The sequence below is a fragment of the Egretta garzetta genome, unplaced genomic scaffold (genome assembly GCF_000687185.1).
Source record: "Egretta garzetta isolate BGI_Z169 unplaced genomic scaffold, ASM68718v1 scaffold709, whole genome shotgun sequence".
Taxonomy (NCBI): Eukaryota; Metazoa; Chordata; class Aves; order Pelecaniformes; family Ardeidae; genus Egretta; species Egretta garzetta.
The window spans coordinates 142,781-153,910 of NW_009260807.1; the positions used below are offsets into that span (position 1 = coordinate 142,781).

An 11,130-nucleotide genomic window follows, 5' to 3' on the forward strand; every position below is an offset into this window, starting at 1 on the left:
TATTTGTTGGCATTAATGTACAGCTGAGCATAAAGCACACAGCCATATAACCATATACAGCCCCTGAAGATACTGAAGATAAGACCACTGAAGATACTTGGATGTTCAGGCAGAAAACTACTGTTAATTTTAAGATTCCTCTGTTCTGAATTCAGAGTACAAAAAGAATAAGCTGACCATTTACAGCATTCAGAATATTTGGCATTTTAGTGCCAAGAAGAAGTCTCAGTCCCACTTTTATTAAGATAGATCTCCTACATAAGATTATTCCTTCTTATAATTAGCTCCGAAATGCCTACTTACAGTTACTTCTTCATAAAGCCTTTATATGACAAGTTGCCATTATTACTGAAGTCTCTTAACCCCTTTCAACTTTCGATGGAAATTAATGAAGTTCTATACAGCTCTGCATCTTGAAAACAGACCCTTGAAAGGAGCCAGCAAAAGAAAATCTATGCTGCTCTTCTGATACACGTTACGGTTATTTAAAATTCTCTAATATGGAGGATGCCTCAGAGGAAACACACTGCTATTTCACTGCAAGTCCTTTTCAGGGCCAGTAGAAAAAAAATCATTTAGAAGATCCAAATATAAAGTCATGTAGAACAGCTGAGTCTAGTGAGAGATCATCTAGTCAAAAGGCCCCTGCACAAGGCAGGGTCACCTAGAGCAGGTTGCTCAGGGCTGTGTCGTGTCCTGTTAGGTTTTGAGCTTCTCCAAGGACAGAGACCCCACAACTTCTCCGGGCAAACTGTTGCAGTGTTTAATGACCTTTGCAGTAAGAAAAGATTTTTCTTATGTTTAAATGGAGTTTCTTGTATTTGAACATGTCCATTTCTTCTTGCATTTTAATTCTTCTATTTTTTAAACTAAGTGACTCAGATGTAGCCACCTCTTCAACTGCATGATATATTAAAAGTGTCATTTGTAAAACTTGAAAACTTTGAGAAGTGCCACAACCTGGATTACCAGTGCACTAAGAAATTCTGTTACTTGACCAAAGCTCCCATGCACCAAGTTAAAACGACAACAAAAAGCATAAAACTAACACTCAACTATACATAACCTGCTCATTTAAAAGCTATTGGTTGAATTCAGCAAGGTTCTGGTTGACCCCAAATTAAACAGTGATTTAATGGACCGATCATGGAACTAACTGGGACATGTTAATTGTGAAATAACGGAGCTACAAAAAAGGTTACCTATAAAATCCATACCTCTACTATGTGGTAGTTCAAGGGGATCTTGTTATTTCCTGGATAGCTCAACAGCTGTGCAGCACTGCAAAACCATAGACATATTTAGTTCAGACGATCAAGTATCAAAGATCAGGTAACAAATTTACAGAAAATGCTTCATTCTGGCCAAGAGTTTGCACAAATGCAGCACAAACAAATCAACTGTCATTCCAAAGTCTGTCCATCAACCCACAGAACAGTTAAAACAGAAAGAGCACAAGAACACACCAGCATTGCCTAAACTGTGATTTGTAATGACGTATTTTATCTCTGTGCAGTTACGTCACTTGAACACTATGCTGCTACGCAAAACAGTTCTGCATAAATAGTCACAGTGATTTGTAATTCTGGCATGCATATATTAAAAGGGAAATAAAAACCCTAACAACAGATGTTCAGAATGACTTGAAAGCACAATTAAGTTAATGAGTTATATAAGAAACTCTCAGACTTCAAATGCTTCATCTTTTAATCAGCTCATCATCACCTATCATTATTACAAAGCAAACAACTGCTACTTCCTTGATTTTATTTCTACCCCTCTGGCAAATCCTGTACCTCCCTCCAGCCTTTTACTTTCCTCTGAGAATTAACAAACACTATCCCAGTAACTGCAACAACCCTGTATTTCCAATTTCTGCCGAATCAAACAGCTGCAGACAAAAAACTTTATCACATGCCACCACCAAAAACATTGGTTCTGTCCATTTTTTGCATACCGTGCAAAGTTCAGTGGTTTTCATTTGGAAGCACGACACCGGTGGGAAACCATCTCGGTTATCAATTACCCACATTAGATATTGCTCATGCCGAAATGAAAAGAAAGTGCCCTGACTGCTTCCTGGCACGGCTGAATTCAAACTAATGAAACCTGCCGGCCCTGCAGTGACTCCCCAGGGGCAGCTCAATTACCTCTGCCATGTAATCCTAAAGAGAAGAATGCAACAAGGAGGAGTAGGAAGCAGAAGTGTGTTCATAAACACTGGTGCACAGTCAGCTGCAGATGAACCAGCTCAAGGCTCGCTGTGCCCCAACAAACCAGCTGCTTCAAAAGGAAGCATAACACAACCACACTCTCCGCAGTGCTCCCATGAAGAATAAGGTGCGTCTGCATATCTTTTGCAGCACATCCTGCATTATCAAGGAATTCCCTTCCCAAGGGGCCACTGTCCCCCTGGATCATACAGACTCTCCATTATCTGGATGTTACAGACCCACAGCATTCCAAGCAACAGTTTTAATATAGTTAAATGTAGTAAATCAAGTTTCATCTAACGCTCTAGGAAATGTTTAATATTGAGCTCTTGTCTAACCAGTGCAAGGCTCTGCATATCCCCCAGTGGCACCGAAGCCATGGTAGCATACAAAAAGTACCAAGGCCCCATAGTGCTAAGCTCCTCCTACCAAGTTTTTCTCTCTTTCCAGTGGGATTTGATGATGCAGTGAAGGTTCTCTTCTATTACAAATCGTTCAACAGAATGGCTGCCAGGCATGACAGGGCCCTGGTAAGAAAGAAGTAAGTCTCGTTAAAGATCATGGCTAATGCTACAGGTGGCAAGCTATCCCACATACATGTACAGGTGGGAAAACCAGTCCAACTCCCACATAAACACAGTGAAGTCTCAGCTGCCCTGTATTCCTTCAGGACTGAGAAGCTGGTGTGACACAGTTCCACATAAACCTCAGATTGAGGTTTAAAACAAAATGAATACTAGGACTCATTACAAAAAGAAATGGGAACAAAATCAGAGAATATGATTTTAAGTTCATGGAGTATCAGCTTCTTCCTTTGCTCTATGGAGTCATCAGGCAGGCTACCACCATGCAGCCTGGGAAAAAAAAAAAATCACAGTTGAACAGAAATATGATTAAGAAATAAAGCCAGGAATGGCCAGGATAGAGTGGAAAGAATACAGAGTCATGGTCTTCTTCACTGCAAAAACCAGGGGCCAATAAATGAAGGTAAAAGGCAGCAGACAAAGTAAAGGGAGGTATAAAAGCACTTAGGGAAAACAGTATATATTCTTTTCCTACTCCTATACACTTTTGTCTATATATCTGCTGTTGACCAATGCTGGAGGCAGACTGTTGAGACAGATCAATCTTTCACCCACCCCAGTTAAGCACTCCTTTGTTCCATGATATGGATCAACAAATTTTAACAGATGAGTAAACAACAGTCTTTAAACATTACAATAAATACCTAGCCTGGAAAAAGACTCAAGTCACCAACTTTATGGAAGGGAAGTCTTAACTCTGTGAATGCAGTTTTACTAGAGACATCAGAGAATTCAATCAACATTGTCATTCTAAATGAAAACATCACAACATCTCACTCCTTAAATTCTGCTCCTCACAGATTTACTTTGTGTGGTAACTTGGTCACCTAGTTCATTTCTGCAGAAGTACCAAAGCAGAACTGCTGCTGGTCTTCAAACCACGCACTGTCCGGGGAGAGGGGACATGACATTTTGATCAGTATTGCCCCAGGAACCTAACAGTGGAATCCGCTCTCCGACCCCTACATCAGTCACATACCTCAGGGTCATCTGTGTAGTCAAACATCCTAAAAATAACCCTTGGCATCGGGTACACTGAATCTTCGGTGTGAGGCGGAGGAGTGAATGGAGGCAGATTGTGTTGCAGTGCTTCACAAAGAATGCTGTCAAAAGCCAAGTAGGGCCTCAGAATGTGTCGTTCTTGCCAACGGTCTTTTTTCAACTTCTGAATCTGAGACCAAAGGCAGTCTAAATACTGAAGGAAAAAGGTGAGAAACATCAGATGCACTGAATCTCCTAAGCAAGCTGGCAGCTCCCTGAACTATTAGAAAGGTATTGCTTAAATTCTGTACTCCATTCAGAAAAAAAACAAACAGACCAAGAAATAATTTAAGAACTCCAAATGCCAGAGCTCCTCCTAATTCCACACAACATTGTGTCAGTAAAATTTAACTGCTGGCAGGTTTTTAAACAGAAACAGGCAGCCCTGGAGTCAGACTGTGACAGCCATCCTTTGAATCTGCCAGTGAAACTACAGCAGTGAACATTACTTCAGTCACTGTTCATTGGTGGTATTAAAACAGACGTAATAACATTAAAATTGGAAAGACATTCTATTCTGTAGGACTGCCATGCTTTTCCCAGAGCAATCAAAACTACCAGCTACTGCATATTCAAGACAAATACAATACTATCAAATATTAAATACCTTTGCCATGGTTTACAACACAACTGTGAGTCCCAGCATTCTCCCAGACACGGCACAGACACCTGTGCAATTGGCAGTAAGCTTCCTTTCTTTAATTACTCTCTTGCTAAAAGCAGTCCGAGAACTCTGGAGGCCTGTGGCCTTACTGAACAAGTTTCAAGTCATAACTGGTGCAAGAAATGTCTTTACGTGGAAGTGCTTTGCATTTACTGAAACTATCATGCCACAAAATGGGAACAAAACTAGTAACAACTAGCACCTGAAATGAACGGTCGTGGTTACGGTACTCTGGGTAACACATGGTCTCAAACACATTCTACTAATCTCTCCTCTACTAACTAAATAAGGAAATTCAGATATTGGGCAGGCAAAACACTCGCACTGACAAATCAATCATCATCAGACAAGCTTATCTCTCCAAATTATGGTTAACAAGACAATTGTTAAGACTGTGATTTAATCCGAACAGTGAACAAAATGTAAGAGCCATGGCCCAAAACTTCACAGATCAATTTAGATCTCGCTTTCCAACTAAGTTTGTCCTCCATCTTACGGGAAAGAAAAAAAGCCAAGAATATCGAAAAGACAAACTGCAACCCAAACTAGCCAGATGCAACTTCTACCCTCCCATATTTTCAGCTTAACTGTGAAAGATGGCATGGTAATGCCTGCATGCAGTTTCTACATATTTGTTTAGCACTCCCTAGAACTGAGAAAGCAAAGCTGCTACAAAGGTTTCTTTCTTGTGGAGGGAAAACATTAAAGAATAAGTAAGGAATTACATTCTGCTTCTCACAAAGGTCCTTTTAACACAAAGCTCTGCAATTCCAAAACGAGTATTACAATTTACAACCATTCCTCTTGACTTCATAACAATTCTTCATGGGCCTGTCTGCAAACAACAAAAGAGTCTCCTACTCACCTGATGCAACCTTATATTTAGGCCCAAGACTTAGAAGAGAATTCCTCACATAGAACTTCTTAGAATTAATGACAAACAGGAGACAATTCCAAGCACTAATACTTTTAGAGGTGCTTTTTAATTTCATAATAAAAGAATACCTGAGTAAAAAATTGTTTTTCAAACTTTCTGAAAGAATGTAATGTAAATTCTACTCACCTCTTCTTGTGGATGGGGTTTATCAGCAGTCCAAACTTGTAGCATGGGTACATGAATTTTCTGGCGGCGTCTGTTTACACAAGAAAGAAAACCTGACCTTTAAAAGACCAATTTAAGGCAGGAAATTTTTCTTATTGCAAGTGTACTACTATTTGATCTCTTCAGCTGATGTCTGCAGTATATAAAAGCCAGGTTTGTGATTACTTAAAACATCTCTATTACCATATCTTGACAACAGTGCTAACTTGAAGCACCTAGACAGAAAGCAGTCACACTGCAGAGCACTAAAGCAACAAGCTATCAGTATTCACAGCACACTTAGAACCGCTGCTCCTCCAGCATGAGCAGAACAAGACCTTCAACATACCCTAGAACTAGACAAGACAATAAAACTTTTCAAATTCAAAAATCTCTCCACCTATTCTATTTTCAGAGTGTTTTTTCTTCACAGAATGGTTCAGACCTAAGACTTTAGAATACTTCAGTGAGCAACATTCGAAGCTATTAAGCCATACTTCAATAGATACCAAAAAGAGTATTTTTAATGAGTTACAACTTACTTCAAATAGCCTTCCGTCTGAGACAAGAGACGATCCATTTCAGCATCCTTTTTCTCATATAACTCCTTCCCAACCCAAGGCAAAGATGACAGAAATGCAAACATATACCAGTCACATCGTACCTATAGGAAAGAAATACACTGAAATCTAAGTATACAAGTAAGCTCCAAAAGATTTCATACACACACACCATTTTAATTTAAATTAAAATATTAACAATACTATTATTTTGGAAGAATGTAAAGATCAGCAGCTAAAGACTGCAAAAAGCCATGAAAAATTCTTGCTCGAAAAGTATAAATTTGAACTCAAACTGTGACAAGCAGACTTAAAAAATGCTATCACTTTCACAGTCCTTCTGCAGATTATCAATACAGCAGAACAAGCCAGGCACTACGCACTTGCCAAAGTAAAGTAAAATTAATTCACTTCAGCTACCTCACTATAAAGGACCATACTTTCTTACTGTATGCACACATTTTCTAATTGCCACAGGCTCCTTTCACTTATGCTAAGGAAACTGCACATGACAGTCCATTTAGTTTGCCGTCTCTAAAACTCCCCTGTTCTAAGCATAAGTGGAGAAGCAATGGAACAGAATATTGTGAAAACAGCACTAGGGAAGCCTACAGATCTTTTGCTTACTTGGGGTACATCTTCCTCCTGTGTCACACTCACGAAGTTCTCAAACATAGCTACCATTGAAGGTGCAGCTATTACATGACAATTCACAAGATCGGACAGAAAACGAACCTAAAAAAAGACAAAAAAATTTGTTTTACATTAGTACTTTTTAAACTGACTTCATGAGAACAAATAAACATTACTTAACAACTAAAACAAACCATCAAAGCACAATATTCATTCAGTACTACAAAGGCAGAAATACTGCACGCTGTACAGACCCACCTTTCAACCCTGGAAAACAAGTACCATATGCACTGCCTAATATATTGTTCCTTATGATGTCTGTAGTCTGTTTCACTGCAGTAACATTGCAAGGATAGTATTTCTAATTACAGAAAGGTGGGAAACACCAGTATGCATTCAAAGATGTGCAACCTGATGCTACAGAAAAGAAACCTTGTGCTTCTATCTGCTCTAAATGGTATCAGATCACTAAAATTACAGAAGCGGAAGGAAAAAAAAAAACCTTCTAAAAAGCTGAAGATGGACTGATCCATTGCTTGAGTCCAGATGTGCCTCAGGAAACAGCAATGTTGAACCTGTATGCCATTATACACAATTAATTTCTATAATTATTTATTCACAAATACAGATAATTACAGAGAGCCTATGTAAAAACTGCTGGCATTTTCAGGCTTCAGAAACGTGACAGACTGATGGCGTTCTGGGAATCAAATGGCCTTATTTGCCTGGGGAAAAAAAAGTCTCTAAGAAATGGGAATTTAAGTAGAAAACATCTGGGGCAGCGCGGTGCCCTCCTTTTTTTTTTTCTCTCCCCTCTCTTCTGATTTGTATCCCACCTTCAGACTTAAACAAGGCTCTAGTAGGACCCAAGCTCTCCCAGTATCACCACAAACTTAACAGACAACATAGGTTGAAATTCCAGCAACTAAAACCTTGTATAATTTTTCTTAAAGGCTTATTTTTTCTTAAGTGCACATTCACAAAAAGTAGTCCAAAAAACCAACACAGGTATTTCGATCTGAAGGGAGATCACTGGGAAGTAGTCTCGGGAAAGCAGGCTGTTCAGCACTCAAAGAGCAACTTCAGCAGAGAGAAGTAGCAAACTCTTACTTTACAGATATTCATTGCTCTGAACAGTCTTTGACAAAGCTGAAGAAAGATTTCCACTGCCACTCCCTCTCACAAGTAATTTGTATATGAGTGTGACCAGAGAAGGTGAAGCTGAAGCAAAGGGACAGCACATTCAGAGTTCTAATGAGGATTTTGCTAGCAAAAGTGTCCCACAGTTAAACAGCACTCTCTTGACAAAATACACTGAAATACTAGAATCTTCATTTTCACCAGTGGGCTGCAAAAGAAGCTGGGGGGCTTGGCACTGGCCTTCTAAACAAGACATCGCTGAAGTCCTAATACCTATTTGCAGACAAAATCTGTAAGCCACTAGAGCTGAGCAAATGGTTTCAAAGACAGACAACACTTAAAACTGCCTGCTTGATCTTCATCCCTCATTAACAGAATGAAAACACAGGCCTGACAACAGCCATTGATTATAGCTTTCAAGAACCAGGCTGTTAATTTTATTTTCTTTTTTTTTTCCATGGGAGCCAGAAGAACATCATACATCTCTGAACACAACAAAAGTGCATGACTTTCATCTGTCTTTCACATTTGACTACAGAACAGCTAGTGGGGGAGTACCTCTGTTTACTGCAAATTAATTTCTCACTAGGAAAATATACAGTTGGAAGTCAATTTTATAACTGTAATATGAGTTCTCTCCCCTGAGAAAGGAAATACTTCTCACATAACACACACTTCCTCTTGGTGTGCACTGCATGTTGATGCCAGAAGAGACTGTAACACACACGGAAAGGCCCAGCTCTTCTGGAACAAAACTGAAAGAAGGAGAGGCAAAGGATGAGGAAAAACGTAAAACAAAAACAAAAAGCCACTTACTAAATGCACAGCTTCGTTATACATATTGACTTTCAGACATTCTTTAAGCTGACGAATCATGGCTTCTACAAATTCCCCACCAAAATTGTAGTTCCTGGCATTCAGCAAGCCAACTAGTGTCGTGTAAACAGTAAGCTTTTCTGGTAAAAGACGTGCACTGACACAGAAAAAGAAACATGGAGTTAGTTGTTTATTCATCACGTGCCAACTGGCAACTGCATAGCATCTTACAATCTGCTTATTTTAAGTTAAACTTGTCTCACGAGGAATAAGAAAAAAGTGCAAGCATGATCTTATGGTTCTATCCCATAGTTAATATTTTACAGACAATCTTTCAAGTGCATTTAAGGTATTTGCTTTTTATTTCTATCTAATTGCTGAGCATTCCAGAGGATCGGCCAAATAATATGTGACAGAATTTATGCAAGGATGTAAGAAGCTGTTTTAAGTTCGCAGTCTAGAAATAATTTTACAATGCAGCATCAGCAAGATTACAGAAGAGGCATACATGTTTTACACTATTAATTTTGATTCCAAGTTTCTCAAGTCAAAGTAACTGATTTTAAGCACAGCATAGGGAAGTCCAGGTCCTGCCATAACAAACTAATTTTCCTCAATCATTTTTGTATGCACATCAGCTAACCCTATACTTTCAGCAGTGTCTTACTGCTACAGGAAATGTACTATTTGCCTTATATTAACAAACATTGCTACAAAACAGTTTTAAAGTATCTGCAAAACCATAGCATAAGCCAGGGCTGGAACACTCTCTTCACCACACCCCTCCTTCATATTTCTCTTACCTACTACTGCAGACCCTGCACAACCCCTCCCTCAGACGCTGCTCAGTCACCCTGACGCAGGGCACCTTTGCTCCTGCACTTTACTAGGGAGAGGAAGGAGAGCTGTCAGCCACCGGAGAGCTTGCTTTCAGCTCTTTGCGCTCCCAGTTCCCCTTCTCTAGAGGATGGGCTCACAAAGACATGAGCATCTCACTGCCAGAGACAAGGAACAGGCAACAAGAAAACAGGACAGCTAGCAAGACTAAATAAATGTTAGCAGCCAATAGCTTTGGTGCTCTTAAGCATTTTGTTGGGAAACAGGATATTGCCCAGCATCACTGCATTCTCATCGCTACAGAAGAGCAGCTCTGTGGTTTTTCTATCTGCTTTAAACCCCTGTACACGTTTCAAGTCAAAGTAATGTCAAGAAGTATTTTCTTTGAATTATACCTAGTACATAATGAGCTTATTCCTCCTCTTCTTTTGTCTGCAGTAAGCTAAACTCTATGCTATAACAGCACTCAGTAACTAAAGCCATTCTTGGCATTAAAACTACCTTAAAGACTTAAACTTATGCACAGAGAAGAAAGCACCTCCCAGATTCCCAGACCTCCTGCATACATACACAGTACATAGTATTCTTAGTATCTTGCTTTTGTAATTTGGTAGATCAGCTTCCAAAACACCAGCTAGTCCCTCCAAGTTGCTCTCCAAAGATGAATTACTCTAAAATTAAGAAAAAAAATAATTAAAAGAAGTTTCATCATCAACCAGGCAATACGAACAAGCCCCTGACTCCCAAGTGGAAGACTAGGAAGTTGGGCAAGAGCATCCTTTTATGTCACCTCCTTTTTCAGAGCAACGATTCAGTTCCCTTAGCAGCAAAGAACTGCTTGCACTTGCCTGAAAGAAGGAGCAACTACTGCTCAGAAGAGCTGCAGCTGATCCCCCACAAGGAACTGCAGTGCTCCCCTGGGATGCAAGATCTAACGCTGCCTCAGGGACACCTTGGTGAGGCGATTGAGGAGTACACTAACGACACACAGCATGAAGCGAAACATCTTCACGACTTGTTTTTACCTTACATAACGTCAGTGCACCATCCTTTTGGTCCTTATCCTTTACACCACCCCCACCCCCCACCCCTTTCTATTAGTCTCAGATCCTGTCAGGACCTGAAACTTGTGCTACAGGCAGACCAAGTTAACTCCTCCGCATCCTTGGCAGGCAGGAGCCAGCAGCGACATCCGCAGACACAAAGCCATCGCTGTTCACCGGCTGTTTGTCATTGCTCGGAAGATGCAAGGCTACTGTTGGCACGCTTGCCCGTTTTAGCACACGGTTTTGCAAAAGCTAACAACTTTCCGACCATCTCATTAAAAAAACCCCAACAATCGAACAGAACAAAAGCACTCTTTTCTTTTTGGGTGGTCACTACAGATGAACCGCCAACACGCAACACACAGAAAGAGGGGAAGAAACCCCCAACTTCCTGGAGCTGCCGCCGGGCCCCGGCCCGCCTACCTTCTCTCCCACCCTGCAGATGAGGGACTCGAGCCTCTCCTCGATCTCCGACGGCTCGGGCGTCCTCCGCCTCTTGTGGGGCCGGCCCGCTC

The 11,130-nt window shown here is 40.4% G+C and overlaps 1 protein-coding gene across 2 annotated transcripts in view; it reads right to left on the reverse strand.

The window, feature by feature from the left end:
* The window catches only part of NCBP1 (nuclear cap binding protein subunit 1), a 29,072-nt gene extending 20,189 nt beyond the window's left edge, over positions 1-8,883 (reverse strand). The window contains exons 1-7 of one of the 2 annotated variants that reach the window (XM_035902307.1): positions 8,733-8,883; positions 6,771-6,878; positions 6,126-6,247; positions 5,566-5,635; positions 3,777-3,992; positions 2,643-2,740; positions 1,218-1,281 (exon numbers count right to left, since the gene is read on the reverse strand). In XM_035902307.1, the coding sequence (XP_035758200.1) occupies positions 1,218-1,281; positions 2,643-2,740; positions 3,777-3,992; positions 5,566-5,635; positions 6,126-6,247; positions 6,771-6,878; positions 8,733-8,792 (738 nt within the window). In that variant the 5' untranslated portion in view covers positions 8,793-8,883. Of the gene's footprint in view, positions 1-1,217; positions 1,282-2,642; positions 2,741-3,776; positions 3,993-5,565; positions 5,636-6,125; positions 6,248-6,770; positions 6,879-8,732 lie in introns of those variants that run through there. The other variant, XM_035902308.1, reaches the window with a different exon arrangement.
* Positions 8,884-11,130: the final 2,247 nt, after the last annotated feature.